Source organism: Heptranchias perlo, chromosome 22 (assembly GCF_035084215.1).
Source record: "Heptranchias perlo isolate sHepPer1 chromosome 22, sHepPer1.hap1, whole genome shotgun sequence".
In the NCBI taxonomy this organism is placed as follows: Eukaryota; Metazoa; Chordata; class Chondrichthyes; order Hexanchiformes; family Hexanchidae; genus Heptranchias; species Heptranchias perlo.
Genome location: NC_090346.1, coordinates 43,075,066 through 43,098,960, shown reverse-complemented (window position 1 = coordinate 43,098,960; position 23,895 = coordinate 43,075,066). Strand labels below are relative to the sequence as shown.

At 44.1% G+C, this 23,895-nt stretch overlaps 2 protein-coding genes across 6 annotated transcripts in view; one reads left to right on the top strand and one right to left on the bottom strand.

Moving 5' to 3' along the window:
* The window catches only part of acsm3 (acyl-CoA synthetase medium chain family member 3), a 64,102-nt gene extending 44,177 nt beyond the window's left edge, over nucleotides 1-19,925 (bottom strand). The window contains exons 1-2 of one of the 2 annotated variants that reach the window (XM_068003401.1): nucleotides 19,773-19,925; nucleotides 8,985-9,078 (exon numbers count right to left, since the gene is read on the bottom strand). The gene's annotated coding sequence lies outside the window, so the exon portion shown is untranslated. Of the gene's footprint in view, nucleotides 1-4,181; nucleotides 4,342-8,984; nucleotides 9,079-19,772 lie in introns of those variants that run through there. The other variant, XM_068003403.1, reaches the window with a different exon arrangement.
* thumpd1 (THUMP domain containing 1) lies at nucleotides 9,612-17,530 on the top strand. 4 transcript variants are annotated; one of them, XM_068003399.1, is made up of 5 exons: nucleotides 9,612-9,635; nucleotides 10,425-10,627; nucleotides 12,663-12,834; nucleotides 15,356-15,604; nucleotides 16,572-17,530. In XM_068003399.1, the coding sequence occupies exons 2-5, from the start codon at nucleotides 10,427-10,429 to the stop codon at nucleotides 16,910-16,912; spliced, it is 963 nt and encodes a 320-aa protein (XP_067859500.1). In that variant the 5' UTR covers nucleotides 9,612-9,635; nucleotides 10,425-10,426; the 3' UTR covers nucleotides 16,913-17,530. The 4 variants fall into 4 exon arrangements, with proteins under 4 accessions (XP_067859500.1, XP_067859497.1, XP_067859499.1 ...); XM_068003396.1 differs by lacking the exon at nucleotides 9,612-9,635 and adding an exon at nucleotides 10,176-10,264; XM_068003398.1 differs by lacking the exon at nucleotides 9,612-9,635 and adding an exon at nucleotides 10,220-10,241.
* Nucleotides 19,926-23,895: the final 3,970 nt, after the last annotated feature.

Genomic DNA, 23,895 nt, shown 5'->3' with positions numbered 1-23,895 from the left:
GCAGAGACGTGGAGCCCCCCAACACGGTGTTGTTGCACGCCCACTTGCACAGCAGGAGGGAGGGCTACCGCAGAGAGAGACGCATCGCAGAGGGCACTAACCTCGCCACAGGGTCCACAGACCGAGGCGCAGCTCCCCGGACCTCTCCGAGCAGCAGTGCACAGGGAGGCGCAGATTCGCTCGACATGTAGTCGTGGAGATCTGCAGCCTCTTTCATGCCGAGCTGCTCCTGGCTGACCCCAGCACCAACTGCTTACCTGTCGCTGTCAAAGTCACCACTGCCCTCCACACCTTCTCCTCCGCATCCTTCCAAGGTGCAGCCGGCTACACCGCCGATGTCTCTCAGTCGTCTGCGCGGACGAGCCCTGCAAATACACCTGCACCTACTCTGCAGTAACATGATGGGTGGCATCAGTGGTGGGTCCTCATAGTGATACCCAGGAGCGGGCATTATTGGACACAACGGACAGGATTCGCGGAGACATGGCAGTGGTGGTGTCAATATAATGTGTGCTGTTTGTTGCTCTGAAATTCAATATAGGTAACACCCATGACAAACCCTCAGACACCCTTGTGCACCCCCTTCATGCTCACGACACGTTTGCCTTACGCTGCCTACTGCACATATGTGATGCATGCCCTGTGGCTGCAGCACAGGTGGTGGCAGGTTGAGTGAGGCTGGCCGTGAGGGAGATGCACGAGAGGGTGAGTATGGGATGGAGCAATGAGATTGTATGAGGATTGGGTTGCGTGTTAGTGGCAGGATGAGTACTGGCGAGGTGAGTAGGTGGAGGTAAGATGAGGATGGGGTTTGAGTGGGTATGAAGGGTGATGTGACAGAGTAGTGTTGGCGGTGCCGAAGGAGATGTGGGGTGGGGGCAGTGTTGTGGCAGACGGAGTGTAGGGGAAAGACTTCGTGTTCTCACTGTGGCTGACCTACTGCGGTCATTGCAGCGCCTCCTGCACAGTATGCAGGTGGGCCATATGTTGGTGGCGCAGGTGACCCCCTCTGCCACCTCGAGCCAGGCCTTCTTGGTGGCAGAGGCAGGCCGCTTCCTCCCGCCCGCCGGGGGGAAGATCTGTGTCCTCCCCCTCCTCCTCACCCCATCTGATGATACCTGGAGTGAGGCATCATTAAACTGGGAGCAGCCTTCCCCCTGGGCTGCTCCATGCTGCAATTTGTTCCATTGGTTGCAGCATCTGTCAGTGGAGGACTGCCCCTTTAACTAGAGAGCCTCCAGCTGACAGATCGTACTGCGCATGCGCAGCCCGCCCGACGCGCAGGCCAGCGCCGCGGACCCCGGAGGAGCAGGTAATTGATTCCTATTAGTGTGTTGCCTGCTACGATCGCGCGGGCAACCCACTAATTTCGCCGAGCGTGTTAACCACGCTCCCGGAGGACCACCCGCTGGGAACCCACAGGCCTGCTAAATTCGAGCCCATAGCCTGCATTGCCATTTCTAGTTTTTATTTATTTATTTATAGTAATTTAATTCTAGATATAATACAATTACTTGAGATCTAGATTATATTTAGTAGATGGATTTAGCATGATTTCAGATTAATTTGTAACTAATTAGTCTTGTTTTTTGTTTATTAACTTCTTTAATGTTGGTATCCTCTATTTAGTTAATTTTAATTTTATCTCCTTAGATCTAATTAATTACTCTGAATATTTATTTATATATTTACTGTTGCCCCTTGGTTTAAATTACTTAGCACCTCCTTCCCCCCTGCACCTAATTCCCACTCTCACCGAATTCCTGTCATCACTCTGTTTAGCAAGTCACTCCGTTTAGTAGATTCACCCAACTCACACCAAGTTCTGTGCTTAAAGCCCTTAAGGTATTTGCGTAAAACACCTATTAGTTTGAAGAGCTTCCAGAACCTATCATAACTAGCAACATAATGCCACAAACATGGTCACATACCAATTTAAAATCACAACAACTAAGTTAAAGATTAAAAATAGATCATCCTGGCACCGCTGGCAGATCTCAGTTCAACCCAGTCCTGAAATTAACCTGCAGATAATCATTTTCAGTACCAGTATTCTGTTCCATTTGTTTAATGTAAATCTAAATAGATTCTTCAATGTTCTTATTTCCTTTGCACAGATGTGGCCTCTGGCCTACCTCTTACTTATTTTGAGTTTATGACCAACTAAATAAGAAAATATACAAGTACTAAAAATTATTGCAAGTAGAATAATTGCTTTCTGAAAAATATAAACTCCTATGATTTTCTGACTAAGAGTGATTCGTGTTTCTTGACTAAGGTCCCACTCTTTCATCATGTTTACATTTATATTAAAGCTGCTGAAGTTTAAATTTTAGTTAAGAAAACTTAATCTTGGATCGAAGTGGAATTAGTCTAAGCTGAAATCCTCATCACAATGACCTTTTCAAATATTTCACTGCACTACAGAAGTGAAATGGATTTCAGTTGTTATTCAATCCAGCAGTGTTGGAACTGCTTGTTATTTAATCAGCCTAACCCTTGTGTACTATTAGCTGTACATAATGAGCATGTGCAGGTCGTGTGGGGGCTTCTGGGAAAGGAAGTGGTGAAATGTAAAAGTCAACAGTCAGTTTAACAATTTTAGGTATGCCAAGTGGTCATTTTGTATGCGTTGAAGTTACAAAATAAAGTGTTCCTTTTATAAGCAGTGTTTGATTACTCTAGTAGTACTAATACACTGCATTAGCTATTGCAGATGGTGGCTTTATTAGGCAATGAAAAAGAACAGCTTTAAGCTGTCGTGACAATGTCACCAGTTGCTCTTAAATACAGTTTGAGGCTGCAGAAACTCCAGTGAAATCTATCTCCGGGGTGAAGTGTCCCACCTTTCAGATGACATTGTACACTCTCTAGGCTCTATTGTCCTTTCTATAATGGGGCACTCAAAAGTACATACAGTACTCCTAATTGTGCCTAAAATGTAACTGTTTACATTACATATAAAGCAGGTTCAGTTGTAACCAATCATGGGTTAGCATTGAGGTAAATATTGCAAATACGTTATGGAGCAATTTTTGCTTAGGTTTTTTTTGCCCTTTTATCTCCATTTTGCCAAGAGTAAGGAAGTCTTACTACAATTGTACAGGGCTTTGGTGAGGCACCACCTGGAGTACTGTGTACAGTTTTGGTCTCCTTATCTAAAGGAAAGATATACTTGCCTTAGAGGTGATGCAGCAAAGGTTCACTAGATTGATTCCTGGGATGAGAGGGTTGTCCTATGAGGAGAGATTGAGTAGAATGGGCCTATACTCTCTGGAGTTTAGAAGAACGAGAAATGATCTAATTGAAACATATAAGATTTTTAGCGGGCTTGACAAGGTAGGAACATAGGAATAGGAGTAGGCCATTCAGCCCCTCGTGCCTGCTCTGCCATTTGATAAGATCATGGCTGATCTGTGATCTAACTCCATATACCTGTCTTTGGCCCATATCCCTTAATACCTTTGGTTGCCAAAAAGCTATCTATCTCAGATTTAAATTTAGCAATTGAGCTAGTATCAATTGCTAACTCACCTGACGAAGGAGATAATCTCCGAAAGCTTGTGATTTTAAAATAAAATTGTTGGACTATAACCTGGTGTTGTAAGATTCCTTATATGATCTTATTGAATAGAGGAGCAGATTTGAGGGGCGGTATGGCCTATTCCTGCTCCTATTTGTTATGTTCTTAGACTTTAGCCTCAATACAGACTTGGAGATGGGAGTGTGTTTATTTTGGCATCAGTCGCCAGTGCTGCTGGGAGCATAACTCACACATGCCAACCTACAAAAATCAGAAAAGTTGACAGAACCCCAAAAAAGCTGATAACGCAAAAAAAAAATCAATTGATAAACAACCCTGAATAGAGGCCAGTGACCAAGGTCACTGTTTTAAAGTGACTGAATTAATTTAGCTTATTCGAGTAGTGTTAACTTTACTGTAGTAACCTATCCATTTGACAGTGAGTGAGGGGATATGGAGATTACTGCTCAGGCTTTGTGTGTGTTCATGGAGTTTATCAGACTGTAATAAAGATAACATAAGAAATGGGATTTCTTTTTTGTCTTACAATTCCTTCCCCCTCCCCCTCTCCGGCAAGCACTGACTGACCTGCACTGCCTACAATGGTACATCTCTGTAGCTATCCCGATCTGGCGGCAGGAGCTCCATTTGAACATACCTGCCAACCGCCGCCCGCGAGCCCGCTCCTCAAACCGCCTCTCTGGTTCTGTCCTGGGCTCTCGCGCCGTACGTTTGCCGCGTCTGCACGAGACGGCAAACTAATAAGGTTCACGGAGCTCGAGCTCGAGCTGGAGCAGGGGACGGTCTCCGGAGCGAACAGAGCCGCGGGGGGAAAAAAAGGGTGACGAACGCCAATGGTTGGTTACTATGATAACGGCCTGAAGCACATCTGCGGTGAAGGAAGACAGAATATGTTTTTCCAGACGCTGTTCATTCCCAGCAGCTGTGTTTTTTTTTATTGTAAACAATTTTACAACACCAAGTTATAGTCCAACAAATTTATTTTAAATTCCACAATCAGGAAAAAAAACAGAGAGAGAGAGAGAGAGGCAGAAACATCCGGAAGGCAGAGAAAGCCAGCAAATGACCCATTATATTAAAAACAGATAGCTTTTGTTCGCTGGTGGGGTAACGTGTAGCGTGACATGAACCCAAGATCCCGGTTGAGGCTGTCCTCATGGGTGCGGAACTTGGCTATCAATTTCTGCTCGACGATTTTGCGTTGTCGTGTGTCTCGAAGGCCGTCTTGGAGAACACTTACCCGAAGATCGGTGGCCGAATGTCCCTGACTGCTGAAGTGTTCCCCGACTGGGAGGGAACCCTCCTGTCTGGCGATTGTTGCGCGGTGTCTGTTCATCCGTTGTCGCAGCGTCTGCATGGTCTCGCCAATGTACCATGCTCCGGGGCATCCTTTCCTGCAACGTATGAGGTAGACAACGTTGGCCGAGTCACAGGAGTATGAACCATGCACCTGGTGGGTGGTGTCCTCTTGTGTGATGGTGGTATCTGTGTCGATGATCTGGCATGTCTTGCAGAGGTTACCGTGGCAGGGTTGTGTGGTGTCGTGGACGCTGTTCTCCTGAAAGCTGGGTAATTTGCTGCGAACGATAGTCTGTTTGAGGTTGGGTGGCTGTTTAAAGGCGAGTAGTGGAGGTGTGGGGATGGCCATAGCGAGGTGTGCGTCGTCATTGATGACATGTTGAAGGCTGCGGAGAACATGGCGTAGTTTCTCCGCTCCGGGGAAGTACTGGACGACGAAGGGTACTCTGTTGGTTGCGTCCCGTGTTTGTCTTCTGAGGAGGTCTATGCGATTTTTTGCTGTGGCCCGTCGGAACTGTCGATCGATGAGTCGAGCGTCATATCCCGTTCTTACCAGGGCGTCTTTCAGAGTCTGTAGGTGTCCATCCCGTTCCTCCTCGTCTGAGCAGACCCTGTGTATTCGCAGGGCCTGTCCATAGGGGATGGCCTCTTTGACGTGGTTAGGGTGGAAGCTGGAAAAGTGGAGCATCGTGAGGTTGTCCGTGGGCTTGCGGTAGAGTGAGGTGCTGAGGTGCCCGTCTTTGATGGAGATTCGTGTGTCCAAGAAAGAAACTGATTCTGAGGAGTAGTCCATGGTGAGCTTGATGGTGGGATGGAACTTGTTGATGTTATTGTGTAGTCTCTTCAGTGATTCTTCGCCGTGGGTCCATAGAAAGAAAATGTCATCGATGTATCTGGTGTATAGCGTTGGTTGGAGGTCCTGTGCAGTGAAGAAGTCCTGCTCGAACTTGTGCATGAAAATGTTGGCGTATTGGGGTGCGAATTTGGTCCCCATGGCTGTTCCGTGTGTTTGGGTAAAGAACTGGTTATCGAAGGTGAAGACATTGTGATCCAGGATGAAGCGGATGAGTTGTAGGATGGCGTCTGGAGATTGGCTGTTGTTGGTGTTGAGTATTGATGCTGTCGCAGCGATGCCGTCATCGTGGGGGATACTGGTGTAGAGTGCCGAGACGTCCATCGTGGTGAGAAGTGTTCCTGGTTCAACTGGTCCGTAGGTACTGAGTTTTTGTAGGAAGTCTGTAGTGTCGCGACAGAAGCTGGGGGTTCCCTGTACGATGGGTTTCAGGATGCCCTCAATGTATCCAGAGAGGTTCTCACACAGGGTTCCATTGCCTGATACGATAGGACGTCCGGGTGTGTTGGCTTTGTGTATCTTTGGGAGGCAGTAGAAGTCTCCCACGCGGGGAGTACGTGGGATGAGAGTGCGTAGGATGTTTTGAAGGTCTGGATCGAAGGTCTTGATCAGTTTGTTGAGCTGGTGGGTGTGTTCTTTGGTCGGATCTGCGGGTAACCGTCTGTAGTGTTCCTGGTTGTCCAGTTGTCGGTATGCTTCTTTGCAATAGTCCGTTCTGTTCTGTATGACGATGGCTCCTCCTTTGTCCGCTGGTTTGATGACGATGTTGCGGTTGGTCTTGAGAGCGTTGATGGCATTGCGTTGTGCTCGGGTGACATTTTTTATTGGTTCATGGGATGTGGGCGTCGCTGGTGACGCCAGCATTTATTGCCCATCCCTAATTGCCATTGAGAAGGTGGTGATAAACCGCCTTCTTGAACCACTGCAGTCCGTGTGGTGAAGGTTCTCCCAGTGTTCATACTGGATCTCTTATGCCACCTATGGGGCCCACCCAGCTATACAAATGGAAAGGAGCCAAGCGTTAGCTTTAAATGGCAATCCAGGTTTGGACTTGTTGCAGCAAGACTAATGTGATCATCCAGGAGCGGAGTTTGCCTTGCCGGGGCCTCGTGCAAAGGTTGAGTTTGGGGCCACCACTTTACTAGACAATGATGCTTAACCTGGTGTCAAATCCGCACATGTACGACCGTGAATGAGGCATGTTTGCAATAGGTTCTTACCCACCCTTGTCTAGTTCACAAATAATGCTAATACCACCCATCTCTGCGGAACATCCCACACTTACCATCGGCAACCTACACAATAGGGCAGAAATCACACGCGAAGTAATGGAGAGCTCAACAGTGCTCTCCGTCGTTGGTGGCGAAACGGAGCAGCAAGTTCCAGCGTTCGCACATGCGCAGTGAAACGCAGAAATCTGGAATTTGCGCCTATTGGTTTCCCTGCGATATGTTACCATTCTTTGACATCAGGTACCACTTCATAATTATGTACTTTGATGGCAGAAATGAAATTCAAAGAATGGCTTCCTTAAACCTTATCAGGGGTGGAACACATGGCCTTTCCTATTCCAGTACTATTTATCATTAACGGGGCATCATCATTAGCCACTTCAAGTTTTGCTAGACAAAAATTGCTAACAATGTGGCCCCCCCAAAAAATCTGCTGGATGCGATCCCAGCAGTTACAACAGGATCATGCTTGTTGAATTAAATGTTTGAAAATTTCAAGATGGCAGGAAATGTACAATTTTTGGGGAAAAAATGACAATAATTACAAAAATAATTACAGTTGACTGGTTTGAGTAGCAATTTCTAGCAATATCTTGTTTAAGGTAGCCATTGTGCAACCGAGAGAGATAAATGGTAATACAGTGTTCAGTTCCATTCGCAACCCCTCAGATAATGAAGCAGTCCGAGCCCGCATGCAGCAAGACCTGGACAACATCCAGGCTTGGGCTCATAAGTGGCAAGTAACATTCGCGCCAGATAAATGCCAGGCAATGACCATCTCCAACAAGAGAGAGTCTAACCACCTCCCCTTGACATTCAACGGCATTACCATCGCCGAATCCCCCACCATCAACATCCTGGGGGTCACCATTGACCAGAAACTGAACTGGACCAGCCATATAAATACTGTGGCTACGAGAGCAGGTCAGAGGCTGGGTATTCTGCGGCGAGTGACTCACCTCCTGACTCCCCAAAGCCTTTCCACCATCTACAAGGCACAAGTCAGGAGTGTGATGGAATACTCTCCACTTGCCTGGATGAGTGCAGCTCCAACAACACTCAAGAAGCTCGACACCATCCAAGATAAAGCAGCCCGCTTGATTGGCACCCCATCCACCACCCTAAACATTCACTCCCTTCACCACCGGCGCACTGTGGCTGCAGTGTGCACCATCCACAGGATGCACTGCAGCAACTCGCCAAGGCTTCTTCGACAGCACCTCCCAAACCCGCGACCTCTACCACCTAGAAGGACAAGAGCAGCAGGCGCATGGGAACAACACCACCTGCACGTTCCCCTCCAAGTCACACACCATCCCGACTTGGAAATATATCGCCGTTCCTTCATTGTCGCTGGGTCAAAATCCTGGAACTCCCTTCCTAACAGCACTGTGGGAGAACCGTCACCACACGGACTGCAGCGGTTCAAGAAGGCGGCTCACCACCACCTTCTCGAGGGCAATTAGGGATGGGCAATAAATGCTGGCCTCGCCAGCGACGCCCACATCCCGTGAACGAATAAAAAAAAAAAATAGCTCTGTAATGCACTTGCTCAGTTCATCTAAATAAAATGCTAATGCAGTAGAACCTGCCACATCTATTGAGGCACTGGGATGCCTAGCTTAACTTACCATGACATGTTTTAGAGAACTTTCTCAGTAATAAACTCACCTTGGAGCTGTCCTTCCGAGGCTGCTGAATAGGATTCTGTTTCAAGCACACGTACCCCTTGTGTTCCAGAACACGGTTGCAATTTTTATCAACAAGAAGATGTATCCCAGTGAACGAGAAAATTCTAAATCTCAATGACGTCAGTGGCTCTTGAGAGAATTCTTCAGCTTGTTGTGGCAAGCATTTCAGATGCCTCCAAGGATTACAGAGCAATCAGGAAGGAACAGGCTGGATTTCATTCTAGTGAGGAATGCGTAGGACAGATTGCGGCTTTATACAAGATCATGGAGCATATGATAAGAGGGAACCCCGTTACATCACTTTTATTGTTTTTCATGAGGAAACTGGAAGCAATGGAAGCAACATGGTAAATTTTAGATTTTACCTGGTGATATGTATTCTAGCTCCACGATCTAAGGCTGGGCTGATGTCGCAATTTTTTTCAAAGCTTCAAAATCGTGCAAGTCTACGCCATGGATCTGCGGTAAGTAAATTTGTACATTTTATTCGCAGGAGCTGCTGTGAACATTGCCATGCTGATGTGAGCAATTTCCGGCCCAATATATAAAAATACACAACCTCCTCCCCTTTTAGGAAATTTTCCTGATCTCTCTTGACAGTAGGGTTGCCAATCCTCCAGGATTGCCCTGGGGTCTCCAGGAATTCAAGACTAATCTCCAGGACGTTGCTGTTGGCAAACGGTGAGAAAAATCATGTGCACAATAAAAAATTGAGTTTCTTTTAAAATTTTCTATGAACACTTTTGTCTATTACTTATAAAAATATCAGACATGGGAAAAAAACGCTGTTTGACTGACAGTCAAGAATCATCCAATCAGGTAATGAAGAGACTTTTCGCTTTCCAATTGGCGTGGGAAGGTGATGCAAGTATGGACGTGTTAGGCGACCAATGGCAGGAATGTGAGGGCGGGGGTGTTGGAAGTGGGAGGTCATGTGATGACACCTCCAGGAATATGTCCAACCAGAGTTGGCAACTCTAATTGACAGTGGAACAAATATGATTTCAAATCAACAGGTATGACAGTAAATTGCATCTTGCATTTGCCTAACAACATTGCCAGCTAGGGTGAACATCTATATTGTTTAAGGGGTACTACCTGGTAATTTTGATAACCAAAAACTGGACAATGAAAGTCCTGTGTTTTATTGCTGCCTTTTTAAAATCACTATGTGCATGCAAGCAGACCTGTTTTGCATTTGTGCATGCTGAAATGGACCCATTTCCAATTACTCACACATGCTGTCAAGCCTGCTTCTCGCATGCAGACAGTTATTTTGTCATATCCTTTTGTATTTGCCTTGCTACCATCCAGTTTTGTATTGGAGATGTGGCAAACAACAACAACTTGCGTTTATATAACGCCACAAACTTATTTAGAACTAATGCATGCACTTCATAAAACATAAGGTGGAAAAGGTGGACTTTTAAAGACAGTCTTCTGGTGTCTAATTTCCACTTTGAAAATTCTGGACAGCTCACTAGACAGATGCCAACTGTAACAATCTGCAGAATTGTAAAACAGAGAATGGATTTACTTTAGCGTTAGGACCCAGTGGCAGTCTGCTACATCTTACATTGTGTGTCGCAGCTTAATGATGCTACAAGGAGGAGCCCTGTAGAGTAAGTGGTTTGGACTGGAGTCGGTAGGTGTGAGTTGGGGTTATTTATTTTGTGTAGTGCAATTAAATGATGCAGTTTAAAATATATAAATGAAGTTAGTTTGCACATGCTCCAAGTTACTATCCTCGATGTGAAGGCTGTGCATTTCATGTTAATTCGAGCCGTTCTCTTCCGTTTAAACAGCAATGACAACAGAGCCAAGAGCGAAGAGGAGAAACAAGAGCTCGTACTTGAGCCATGCGGCCAAGAAACACCGCGGGAGCCGGGAGCTGGAAGTGGGGATGCAGGGGCTGCTCATCACCTGTAACATGAATGAGAAGAAGTGCACGGCAGAGGCGTACAGTTTGCTGAACGAATATGCGGACCAGCTGTATGGCCCAGAGAAGGTGCAGTACTGCCAGATCCCACGTCTCTATTGGGGGTGTGAGCAGGGAAATTGATGGCATGCAAGCACCTCGAAACCCATTCGGATTGGAGGTTTCAATCTAGAGATTTAAAAAAAAATCTAAATAAGCACTTATTTCAAAATTACTTCCCCACTAGCTGCGGTTTTCAAAACACCAACTCACTAGCACCTGGAAATGTAAGGGCCATGAGTCTAGGAACTGTATATGAGCAGTTAGTGGTTAATAATTTATGCTTATTTGATATAAGTATATCTGCAATAGTTTCCATTGTGTTTTTTTGGAGAATTTGACAATCTGTTTGGATTTTACAACCTCAGATTTTATGGAATGTGGACGAATGAAATGGAAACTGAGTTGTCAGGCCTACATGTTCATTTAAGGGTTTTAACTGAAGAACTCACTTTAAAATTCGGAGGGCATAGTGACAGTAAATATTGTCATGCAGTTTTCATTTTACAGACTTCCTATTGTAACAGTTAACAGTGCTGTTGCTGTAACTGTGTGTTGTCTTAATCCTTCCCAACAATAATAACAACTTGCATTGGTGCCTTTAATATAGTATAATGTTGCTTTCCTAGTTTGATAACCTGTACTGAATTTGAGATTGAATACATAGAAACATGTACTTTTACCTAAGGAAGTTTCCTAAACACTTTCTAGGTCCTACTGTTTTACTTTATGCGATGGATTAAAAAGGAGTAACGAATGCCTGTGGCGCTTTAGAATTACCACAAACAGGACAGCCCCACTCAATATGGCCATGCAGGTTCAAAGTTGAGGCCAGAATATGGCACTGGGCTGCTGAATAAACTTGGTATGCAGTGCTCTTTGATATTCTCCAATCCTGGTTAATTGAGTAAAATCACAGTGTACGGGGGCTGTATTTGATACTACAAACTGGATAAGGACAGAGGTGAAGAAATACAGAGGGACCATATAAACCCTTCAGTTTAAACAGGGCTATGCCAGAGTAACAATAGGCGAAGTTGGGAGTGTGTTAGAGGCTGAGCACTACAAGCAATGCTGTCAATTCTGGTGTCCTTCCCACTCTAGGCTTTATTTTCTAGAGACTATTTGAACTGGAATGTGCTGGCAAATATTTACAAAATGCACTATGGACCTCTAGGGCCCTTTTCTATAAAATAAACCATCTTTGTTGGACTGGTAAGTGCTGAGGACCTAATTGAGGGAATTCACAGGCAGTCCTTGGTGCACGCTGTGCTTTTGGGGAGCTGAGTTAACATCAGTGCCTGCAGTAATTACCCCAAGGCGCCTCAATAACTTTATGGACTATTTAAGCTCCTTTTTATACTGTTCTGTTCTGTAACATCTGAACAGTTGCCTCCTCCAGCGCTGTTGTTACTGAGCACTACTGAAGTGAATCACAAAGTGAACAAAAAAGGGAGTTAGTAGATCATATTTTTTACAAAAGGAATAGTGATGGCAAGAAGACCTAGAAGTAGTGTTTTATCCCCTAATTTTTAACTTTTTTTTTAGGTATGGTGTAACCCACATAACAAAATCACTGTAGCTGGTGTGTAGGAACTATATTCCGGGCTTGCTGAGGGAAAATAGCCCTTTATGAGCCACTGATTAAATTGAAATGTTCCTTATTAGAGACCAACTGATGTGACATGAAGAAACTTTAATTTCTGATGTAATTAATTTTGTCTGCTTCTACATACTTAAATTCCTGTTTAAAACATGTAAATTGTTCCAGTGAGTGGAGCATATGTGGATGCCAGTTGGAAACCTCTGTTAGAGCAGTGGATTGAGTGAGTCAATGGCAACAGCAAAATGCTTATCAAATTTAAGTCATGAATAATAAGTATTGTCTCTGGCTACAGTAAACATAACAAGCAGTTTGCATTGTACAAACACTTCTAACTTTTTCCCTGTGATGAGTACTGAATTTTGGGGAAAAAAGTGTTTGTTGCAGATAAATGTTGACATGTAGCTATGGACACACATTATCACTTTCATTTTGGAAATGTTTCAACTGTGTTTTTCTCAGTTTGTAGAGGAATCTAACAGCGAGGATGAGGAAGATGATGACGATGATGCTGAAGCTGCCTTGAAAAAGGAAGTGAAGCAGATCCGCACATCAACAGAGAATCAACTCCGGCGATTCCAGGCTTTGGATAGTGGAGCCAACAATGTCGTCTTCATCAGAACGCTTAACATTGGTGAAATGTTTTTCTGTTTATAAACAGTGGGTTGAATTGCATTCCATTAGTGGGAGGAATGTGTGTGTTGCATTCATTTTTTTCTCTTTCTTCCCACCCCCAAAAAACCCCTTGACGGCATTGTGAAGTACCAAATGGAGATGGTATTAGTGTGTTGCTTTAGTGTTCTTGAGCTGCAAACGCCCTGTCGCATAATAGTCTATTGAGGATCTGAAGTATTGTGACACAATGACACAAAATGAAAAGGCATATTCAAAGGTGCCATCTCAGTGGTTTAGTTGTCCCTAAATTGTTACAAATTCCCACTTTTCCAAGAGCTTTTTAAAGGAAGCGAGCGCTGTTACAGAGATGAAAGTGAGCAGTCTTATGATGGAGAGGATTTGGGGTTGGAAGCTCAGCTCATGGTCCAATAGGACTGAGGTTGCGAACAATGGCTGGGGAGTGGATAGAATTGGTGGAAAGGGTATGGAGTTTGTGGTTGGGGCCAAAAATGATAGTTTTGGTCTTCCCAATGCTTAGCTGGAGGAAATTGTGCCTCATCCAAGAATGGATGTCGGGCAACCAATCTTGACAACAGAGGCAGTGGGAGGGGTTGAGAGAGCTCGTGGAGAGGTAAAGCTGAGTATTGTAAGAGTACATGTGGAAGCTGACCCCATGACTGCAGATGACCCCATGACTGCAGATGATATCACCAAGGGGCAGCATGCGGCGCCTGACAAGTGCCAGGCAATGACCATCTCCAACAAGAGAGAGTCTAACCATTACCATCACCGAATCCCCCACCAACAACATCCTGGGGGTCACTGTTGACCAGAAACTTAACTGGACTAGCCACATAAATACTGTGGCTACAAGAGCAGGTCAGAGGCTGGGTATTCTGTGGCGAGTGACTCACCTCCTGACTCCCCAAAGCCTTTCCACCATCAACAAGGCACAAGTCAGGGGTGTGATAGAATTCTCTCCACTTGCCTGGATGAGTGCAGCTCCAACAACACTCAAGAAGCTCGACACCATCCAGGACAAAGCAGCCCGCTTGATTGGCACCCCATCCATCCCCTAAACATTCACTCCCTTCACTGGCGCACCATGGCTGCAGTGTGTACCATCCACAGAGTGTACTGCAGCAACTCGCCAAGGCTTCTTCGACAGCACATCCCAAACCCGTGACCTCTGCCACCAAGAAGGATAAGGACAAGGGCAGCAGGCACATGGGAACAACACCTGCATGTTCCCCTCCAAGTCACATACTATCCCGACTTGGAAATATATTGCCGATCCTTCATTGTCGCTGGGTCAAAATCCTGGAACTCCCTACCTAACAGCATTGTGGGAGAACCTTCACCACATGGACTTCAGCAGTTCAAGAAGGCGGCTGACCACCACCTTCTCAAGGACAATTAGGGACGGGCAACAAATGCTGGCCCTGCCAGCGATGCTCACGTCACCATGAACAAATTTTAAAAAAAAGGCAGCATAGATGAGGAAGACGAGGGGGCCAAAGATAGATCCTTGGGGGCTCCGGAGGTTAGTGTGGGGGTGGGAAGGGAAGCCATTGCTGGACATGCTTGGGCTGTGATTTGAATAGGTAAGAGTGGAACCAAGGGATGTCTGTCCCAGTGAGCTGGACAGTGGAGGAAAGGTTTTGAAAGAGGATGGTGTGGTCAACAGTGTCAACGGCTGAAAAGAGGACAAGGAGGGATAATGTACCATGGTCACAATCACAGAGGATTAATTTGTGACTTTGGTTAGGGCCACTTCAGTGCTATGGCAGGCAGAAACCTGATTGGAGAGATTCAAACAGGGTGTTGCTGAAAAGATGGGCACAGATTTGGGAGATGAGACCATTTTCAAGGACTCTGAAGATGAAAAGGAGATTGGAGATGTGGCAGTAGGTTGCAAGGACAGAGGGATTGAAGGTTTTTTTTGGAGAAGGCACTAATAACATGTTTTTAAAAGGGAGAGTGAACCATTTATAATGTTAGCTCGCATGGGGCAAGGAAGGGACACTGGGTGGGAATGGGATCACATAAGCAGGAGTGGGTCTCATCGACAAGATGAACTCGGGGAGAGCGTGAGGGGAGATGAGAAAGAAACTAGAGAGAGACATGGGTTCAAGACTAGATTAAGAAAGAACCGATGGAGAAGTTTGGCTTAATGGGGAAGGGGGGAATTAGCAGAGGCAGGTGAACAAATGGTGTCAGTCTTGCCCATTTACATTCAGACTATAATGTTTGTGTGTTTCTCTGAACCCTCCATGCTTCTTCAATCAAGAGGTCACCCTAGATTCAGGAATTGAGTTATTGGTTGCACCTGAGTAGTTGAGTCTACTTGGTATTTTGAATGAGCAGCTTATATAGTGTACATGTATAAACTGTACACCTGATTTGTATATGATTTAATTGAAATGTACATGTGGAGCTGATTGTGTAGACTTGAATGAAACTCTTACTAGCATTTGTGATGTGAAAGTTGGAGTCACTGCACTTGGGAATCTAAATGTTTTTTTTTCTCTTAAAAACAGAACCAGACAAATTAGTACATCACATTTTGAAAGATCTGCACACAACCAAAAAAAAGAAGACCCGAGCCATTCTGCGGATGTTGCCAGTGTCGGGGTCATGCAAGGCTTTCATGGAGGAGATCCCGAAGTATTTTGAGACTTTCTTGGAACCCTGGTTCAAAGTTCCTAAAAAGGCTACTTTCCAGATCGTTTATAAAGCCAGAAATAATAGCCATATGAGCAGAGATGATGTCATTAAGGCTCTGGCAGGTAAATACCAAGTTATATATATATATATTTAAAGGTGTGTGTTGGTTTTATATGTGGATGGAAGTTAGCAGCGGCACCATGTTGTAGATAAGATGTGGGCTTTCTTATAATGTGAGAAGACTTGTATTCAAGGTTTTGTTTGGACATTTTCAGTTTTTAAAAACTTCTTCACATAGCATTTTTCTGGATAGATTCCTCCCCCTTTCCCTGTAAATGTTTCTCTATTTTCATCATCTGCCTGGCCTGACCCTTTTATAGTCAAGAAGGCGGCCACACAGCCCGCTTCCAGGGCCCTGCCAATGCTCGCCCCCTCCCATTCCTCTGCCAGTACTTGCTAGGGGGCTACTCGGGTCTCCTCTTTGTTTTTTTCCTACCCCCTCGGGTGGACGATAGTGAACTTTATGCTCAGCAGGTGCCTGCTCAGTGTCGCTCAGATCAGGAACTGAGTGGAGTGGGACTTGAACCTGTATCCATTTCTATTTTGTAGGGCTGAAGGATCTATGTGTGCTAATGTTCAACATCACCCTGAATATTTTCCGTTTTAATAGCATCGAACACATTTGGAGAGATGGAGAGCAGCGGTGTTGGAACACTTCACCTGTCTTGCCAGGAATTTAATACATTGATGCAATCTCCTTAATCAGACCCATCCTATATTAATTTGGAAAGCTGTTATCATAGCAATTGTTCTATTTGTGCCATTGCAAAGCAATAAAAGTTTAAAGTGAAGTAAAATTTTGGTTGGTTAGAATTCAAGAAATGTTGACATTTAGACTTGCTGTATAAATAAGCAGAGTGGTTTACTGTGTAAGGATACATTTGCTGCTAGATGAAACTGTAGATACTCCCATGTGTTTATGTTCATATTCCTTAACTCACCAGATGCATCTGTTGGGAAAAACTTTTGTTTACTGTTTTTTTTCTTGTGTATTTGGAAGGAATACTGACTCAGCTTGTAATTTTTCAGGGGTAGTAATAAATTTGAATGCTGAAAACAAAGTGGACCTTAATAACCCCAAGTATACCATCATTGTGGAAATAATCAAAGGCGTCTGCTGTGCGAGCGTTGTTCAGGACTATGTACTTTTCCGCAAATACAACCTGCAAGAAGTGGCAAAAAATGACATTGAGGAAAAATGGAAAAAAAACACCTGCTCTCCTCCTTCTGAGAATGATGGATGTGAAGGTGTGAAAGAGCCACCGGAAGAAAAGGAACCCAAGAGCAAAGCTGAGAAAGAGGAGCAGGAACTGGAACAATCTGTCACCAGTGAAAAGGAAACTCTTCAGGAACAGAAAAGTGGAGAGTAGAGAGCTGAGAAAGACAGCTGTGTTCATTGTGGGAATAACCAGTCTGGGTCATTGTCCAGTGGGTTGTGACCTTTACACAGACTGGTACTTTTTGTGTTTTTGTACACCCAACCTTTATTAATAGATGAAGAAATTACATCTCTGTCTTTTAAGGAGAAGGTTGCCCCTCACGTTCACTCTACAGAGGTTATTCTTCACAAAAGGCAGGGCGAAAAGTGCAACTACACAAAAAGATTCTTTATCTCTTCTGACCTGCTGTAGGTCATTTCTGACAGAAGCAAATCTTTTTACTTTTTTTAAAGAGATATTTTGGCCATCTTAAACAAAACAAAAAAAAATAATTTTGCTCAAGCAAAGTTTCAGTTGAAATGTTGCAATGTGATTTTACCTCTTTCGGAAACTCTTGTATTATTTTATTGGCTAACTTGCTGTTTGGAACCAATTGGGATTTCAAATACTTTCAGGTATAATCTAGTTGTCATTCTTGGTTAAATTAGCATATGACGGTGAGTGCTGTGAAATGATTGATGCTGTGTATCTGAAAACTTGGTTCCTAGACGTGTCATTTTGATTTTAAAAAAAATTAAAGGTGGTCAGTGAGTTTTTCTGCATCTATTATTCCCGTTTGATTTGACTTTTATTTTGGATTGTTGTAAGTTGTGTCTTTATGATGCTAAAAGGTTGTAACAGAATTGCGAAATGATTTGTGAATATTTTATGATGCAAGCAGTCGTTCCTTCCGAGAGGTTTTTTTTATGCTCCATGTCTTCTTCTTTATTTGACTTTCAGAGTAATTCCTAGTGGGTTTTAGAGAGGTAAACTTTTTGGCACCTTTTATCTGCTTAGTTATACTCAACTCTACCTTTTATAGAATCATAGAATGACACAGCACAGAAGGCGGCCATTCGGCTCATGGTGCCTGGTACTCCATGCTGGCTTTTTGAAAGAGCTGTCCATTTAGTCCCACTCCCCATGGCCCTGCAAATTTTTCCCCTTCAAGTATTTATCTAATTCCCTTTTGAAAGTTATTATTGAATCTGCTTCCCACCACCCTTTCAGGCAGTGCATTCCAGATCATAATAACTTGCTGCGTAAAAACATTTCTCCTCATCTCGCGTCTGGTTCTTTTGCCAATTACCTTATATCTGTGTCTTTTGGTTACTGTCCCATCTGCCACTGGAAACAGTTTCTCCTTATTTACTCTGTCAAAACCCTTCATAATTTTGAACACCTCTAATAAATCCCCTTGACCTTCTCTGCTGTAAGAAGAACAACCCCAGCTTCTATCTCTCCACATAGCTGAAGTCCTGCATCCCTGATACCATTCTAGTAAATCTCCTCTGCACCCTCTCTAAGTCCTTCACGTCCTTCCTAAAGTGTAGTGCCCAGAATTGGACACCCTACTCCAGCTGGGGCCAAACCAGTGATTTATAAAGTCTCTTCCGGTTGCTTTCCTGCGTGCGAGCTTTGGATGCTGACTCTACCTTGAACGCCAAGACACGACTTTTTTTAATTAAGGTAGCAAAATTATCCATTTTGGGAACAAAATTCATTGTTGCCAAAGTCTCTTCTAGTGAGTGGTATGTCCTTGTATCTTCAGCGGGCCAAAAAAGCAATAAGTACTTAAGATTCTAAGGCTAGCGTGATTTTTATTACACCAAGTTATATCTCCAGAATATAGCTTCTCAATTTAACAAAAAAAGCATCCAGCCTGGTAGATGCTTTTCCTCATAATGTGCTTAATTCCTTGGACCTACCCTCATGGAAGCATGTTCATCATCTAGGCATTCTTCATACTGTAGGAACTTGCCCTAGACTTGATTGATTTTGGGGGGGTTACATGTTTTGTTGTTCTGACATCATAAGGATGTCACCATACTCTAGCATGAAGACACATTGGGCTGGATTTTGCTGTAAAAGTAACGTGAAGCTAAGAGCGCTCACCGTTATTTATGTGCAAATCAAACAGTAACTTCCAGCGACCGCACATGCGCAGTTAAACGCGGAAATCAGGAAGTTGCTGTCCGAGAAGCAAATGTACTGAACGGCGTGAAGCTCCTCATAGATACGGACTAAACTCGCCAAAAATATGCTTGGGGCTTGTCCATTCTAGTGTAAGTAACCTTTTAATGGTGTGGTATTTCTTAATTACTGCCAAACAACCTCTCTGGTATAAAAATTAACTTTTGAAAGTCTAATTCCGTCATATTTTAATGTTGCACATTTAAAAAAAAATTTAAATACATTTTTTACTTTTTCTTTCGGGCTTATAGAATCATAGAATGGTTACAGCACGGAAGGAAGCCATTCGGCCAGTCGAGTCCGTACCCTTTCTCTGCAAGAGCAATCCAGCTAGTCCCACCACTCTGCCCTATCCCTGTAGCCTTGCAAATTTTTTCCCTTCAAGTACTTATCCAATTCCCTTTTGAAAGCCATGATTGAATCTGCCTCCACCACCCGCTTAGGCAGTGCATTCCAGATCACAACCACTCGCCGTATAAAAAAAAGTTTTTTGTCATGTTGCCTTTTGGTTCCATTGCCAATCATCTTAAATCTATATCCTCTGGTTCTTGAGCCCTCCACCAATGGGAAGAGTTTCTCTATCTACTCTGTCCAGACCCTTCAGTGACGCCAACTGTTGCTCAAGCTCTGAAACCCGGAGATCGAGCTCCTGCAGCTGATGACACTTCCTGCACCTGTGGGTGTCCAGGACACAGGAAGGATTCTGGAGTTCCCACATGGTTCAAGATGTGCATTTGACAGGACTGAGATGCCCTGCCATGCTTTTGTTTATTATATTGTTCACTAAACTTAACAAAAATAAACTTAAAGACTTAAAAAAAAAACACTCAACACTCACCAGCTACTGACCAATCAGCTCCTTGTGCTGACATCACTTTAGGTGTTTTTTCACCTCTCTTCCCCGCTCGCGCTCCACTGTCCTCTCGCTCCTCCTTTTATTGTTGATCCCCCGCTCCGCGCTCTCCCCTTGCTCCTCTTATCGTTGATCCCCCGCTCAACTCTCCCCTCGCTCCTCCTTTTAGCGTTGATCCCCCGCTCCGCGCTCTCCTCTCGCTCCTTTTATTGTTGATCCCCCGTTCCGCGCTCTCCCCTTGCTCCTCCTTTCATCGTTGATCCCACGCTCCACTCTCTCCCCTCTCACTCCTTTTATCGGCAATCCTGCGCTCCGTTCTCTCGGTCCCCTCTCTCATTCCTTTTATCACCAATTCTGTGCTCCGCCCTCTCTCGCTCCTCTTATCGCCGATCTCGCGCTCCACTCTCTCTCCTCTCTCGCTCTCTCCTTTTATCTCTGTCTCTTAATTCATTCTTTCCTCTTTATTTTGCTTTCTGTACCTGATTAGACATTAAATTCACTATTCTAACTTACATTTCCTGGTTCTGACTGTGCTGTTATTAACGAGTCTTCAATCTTGATTGGTTAAGGGGATACACAGTTGTTTGCCCTGTTCACACAGATCCCAGATGCCCTGTAGAGGGCGCCTTGCAGTTTAGCTGTCCCGTTGACCGTAACTGGCCATGGAAAAGCTCATAGAAAGTCTATGGGTAAGTGCAAGTCTAACGAACGGCTATCAGCGTTCGTTTGCTGCTAACAGCAAGAGCTGGCCCAATATAATTATCTATTTCTTCTGCTGTACCCTCTGAAAGGGGACTGCACAAGTGTGATTTTTTTTTTTCCTTTCCTACATTCAGATGGCCTCTTGACTGAGGAGTGCTAGTGGGCATGTTGCTCAGTGGGATTGTGGCTGGTACAGCTGGCAAAGAGTTTGTCATTGTGTCATTCTGGACTGCATACAAATCTTGATTCCAGAGGTGCAAAAGCAATGCCAGCCTGGAGTCTGCTGCAGTCTTTCCTTTCTTCAAATCATTCAGCTAATTACCATATTTTGCTTTTTAAAAAAAAACACCATATTTTGTTTTTTTTTGAAAAAACAGACAAATCTTGCTTCCTTTCCAATGTGGCCACAGTTAATCTGTACAAGTCTATTTGTGAAAGGAACGTAGTGGCTGCCATCAATAGTGCATTGATTTTCTTGTCACGATGACTGGTTTCAAAGTTATCACTGAACTTTTATCCTTTGCTCAGCTTTAGTTCACGACTGAGCATAACCCAGCAAAATCCAAGATGGCTTTTGTGCATTATTTCATCTTTTGATGGCAATAACTTTGAGTTGATTGCCTGTTTATATGGGCTGTTCCATCATCAAACCATCTTCCCCTTTAAAATGGGACATGGTTTGATACCAGTGGCACAGATTTTTGTGTGCCACACCTTGAATTTAACCTAAATTGTTAAATTTATTTTTTAACTATTAATTGTGTCTGTACCTTTCAAGAAAATAATGGACAAATAATTATACTGGATGTTTAAAATGTAACATTCCAGCTCATGCATTGGATACAATATTGTGATGGTTCAAATGTGTTTATTTAACATTAAATAATGACACAATTCATATTTGTCGTACGTTAGAAACATGCCCATTTTCTGAAAGTGATTTGAGGATAGAACTATATTTCAAACCCTAATAAACTGCCCTACAACTTTGCCAAAAAAAAGTCATATTATTTAGATGTGAATATTTTTAGAAAAATACTCTAGATCTGAAATATTGGGTCTACGGTGTAATTTTTGAGTAATCAAGGGAGGACTTAAGTGTTTTGAGATTAATATGGACGGATTTGAGGATGAAGATTTTAAATTTAATGCGCTGGGGAATAGGAAACCAGCAAAGAGCCATGAGTATGGGACTGATGGACAAATGGAGCTTGGTGCTAGAGAGGATATGGGCAGCTGCATTTTGGACAAATTGGAAGTGTAGATGAAGGACGGCCTATAAGGAGAGCAAAGGGATAATCGGGTCTGAAGGTGACAAAAGCACAAATAAGGGTTTCAGCAGCAAAGGGGCTGAAGTAGCGATGGAAATGAACAATGTTCATGGATTTGGAAGTAAGCAGTCTTGCTGGAGAGTAAGTGGGTTTGAAGCTCAATTCTGTGTTGAACAGGATGCCAAGGTTTTGCAGTCTTGTTCAGCCTGAGTGAGAGGCAAGAGAGGGGGTAAATATAAAATAGTCATGAACAAATCCAACAAGGAATTTAGGAGAAACTTCTTTACCCAGAGAGTGGTTAGAATGTGGAACTTGCTACCACATGGAGTAGTTGAGGTGAAATGGAGTTTGTGGTGGGCACTCTGATGGCTTTTGTCTTCCCTGTGTTTAGCTGAAGGAAGCTGTGACTCATTTAAGGCTTGTTATTGGACAGGCATTCTGAGAGCTGGGCATTTCAAAGGACCTGCCTGCACAGGAGGGACGAGAATGGTCTCATGCTTGGTTTGTTGCGCTATCTGGGACTTTTGTAGCCCAACTGATACCCTGTTATCATACACTTGATAACTGTGCTATAATGTCAATGGTCGTACAGCTGTACTGGTACTAGTTATCCAAATTGTGTCCATTCCCTTTCCTTGGCACAGATGCAATTATCATTTATGCACTGATACACCCTTTGCAGTGGCAGCCTCCTGCAATATTTAAATGACATTGAAAATTACACTAGCTGAATGCTTAAGTGGGGCTTGCTCCAACAATGAAGGTGTCATGGTTGTCAAGGTAACAAAACTCTGTTAGCATATACTATAAGGCAATTGAAATATAAAACCAAGAATGAAGGGGTAGAAATTGGAACTCGTTGCAGCCGTTTGAGCTTGAGGTGTTTCTTTAGAAGCCCAGGAGGCGCTGGGCTATTTTTTGAGCGGCCACCTTTCAGGACCGCTGGTTAGGCCGCTCACTACCTGGTACAAATAGGTGGAGCATGCACAACTTGTCCTTCTTGGTGATAGAGGTCTTAAGTTAGGAGATGCTGTCAAAGTAAGCTTGGTGAGTTGCTGCAGTTCATCCTGTAGATCATACATACTGTACCACAGTGCACTGGTGGTGGAGTGGGTGGATATTGAGTCTAGTAGTAGGGGTACCAATTAAGCGAAATGCTCTGTCCGGGATGGTGGTGATGAGCTTCTTGGGGATAATTTTGACTTTTGAACAGGTGTGTTCTCCCCAATGTCCTGGCCAACATTTTTCCCTCAACCAACACCTAACACAGATGATCTGGTCATTATCTCATTGTTGTTTGTGGGACCTTGCTGTGTGCAAATTGGCTGCCACGCTTCCTATATTACGACAGTGACTACACTTCAAAAGTACTCCATTTGCTGTGAAGAGCTTTGGGATGTCCTGAGGTGAAAGGTGCTATATAAATACAAGTCTTTCTTTTTTTTTCTGTACTTGAGTTATCTCAAGTGTTTTGCCCACATATTTGTTTTGGGAAGGATTGCATTTTGCCACAAGGTGGGAAATGCATTTCCGTGTGGTTGTCAGTGACCGTTGCATTAGCTTACGAGTTGCCACAGGGTAGACTCAATAGGCGCATGCTTAGGTCTGCAAGAATTATAAATCTCAACATATACTTTGTGGCTTTCCGTACCGCTTGTCCAGATCAGCTGAATGCAAGGGCACGTGTGTGACGTTCCGCCTGTTTGACCATAGCCCCTCCAGCAATCATGCTTCAGGGAGGGATGAAAGTTGTGGAGGATCTGAGCAGTGCGATTATATTATCCAAAGCTGACCCTCTTTTGTGACATGGCCGTGTCCTGGAATTCGTGTTTAATTGGGAAGAAGGTGTACAGGATATGTTTTGGGAAGTGGAATTTGTCTACCAAGCTCTTGGAAGGGGATGAACTGACGCCTGTCAAAACAGGAGTTAGTAATTTACTGAGAAATGATGGGACAATATAATAATTCAGTGCCTTTGACAGTCCTCATAGGATGGAGGCCACCTGGCTGCTTGACTGGCTGGATATACCCCTGTGCTTGATAGAATTGTAACATATATGTGGCAGGTTGGTGTGTCATCTGTGAGACCAAACCTGATGTGCAAGGAGATGGAAAGTGAGTGTTTCACTGCCGCA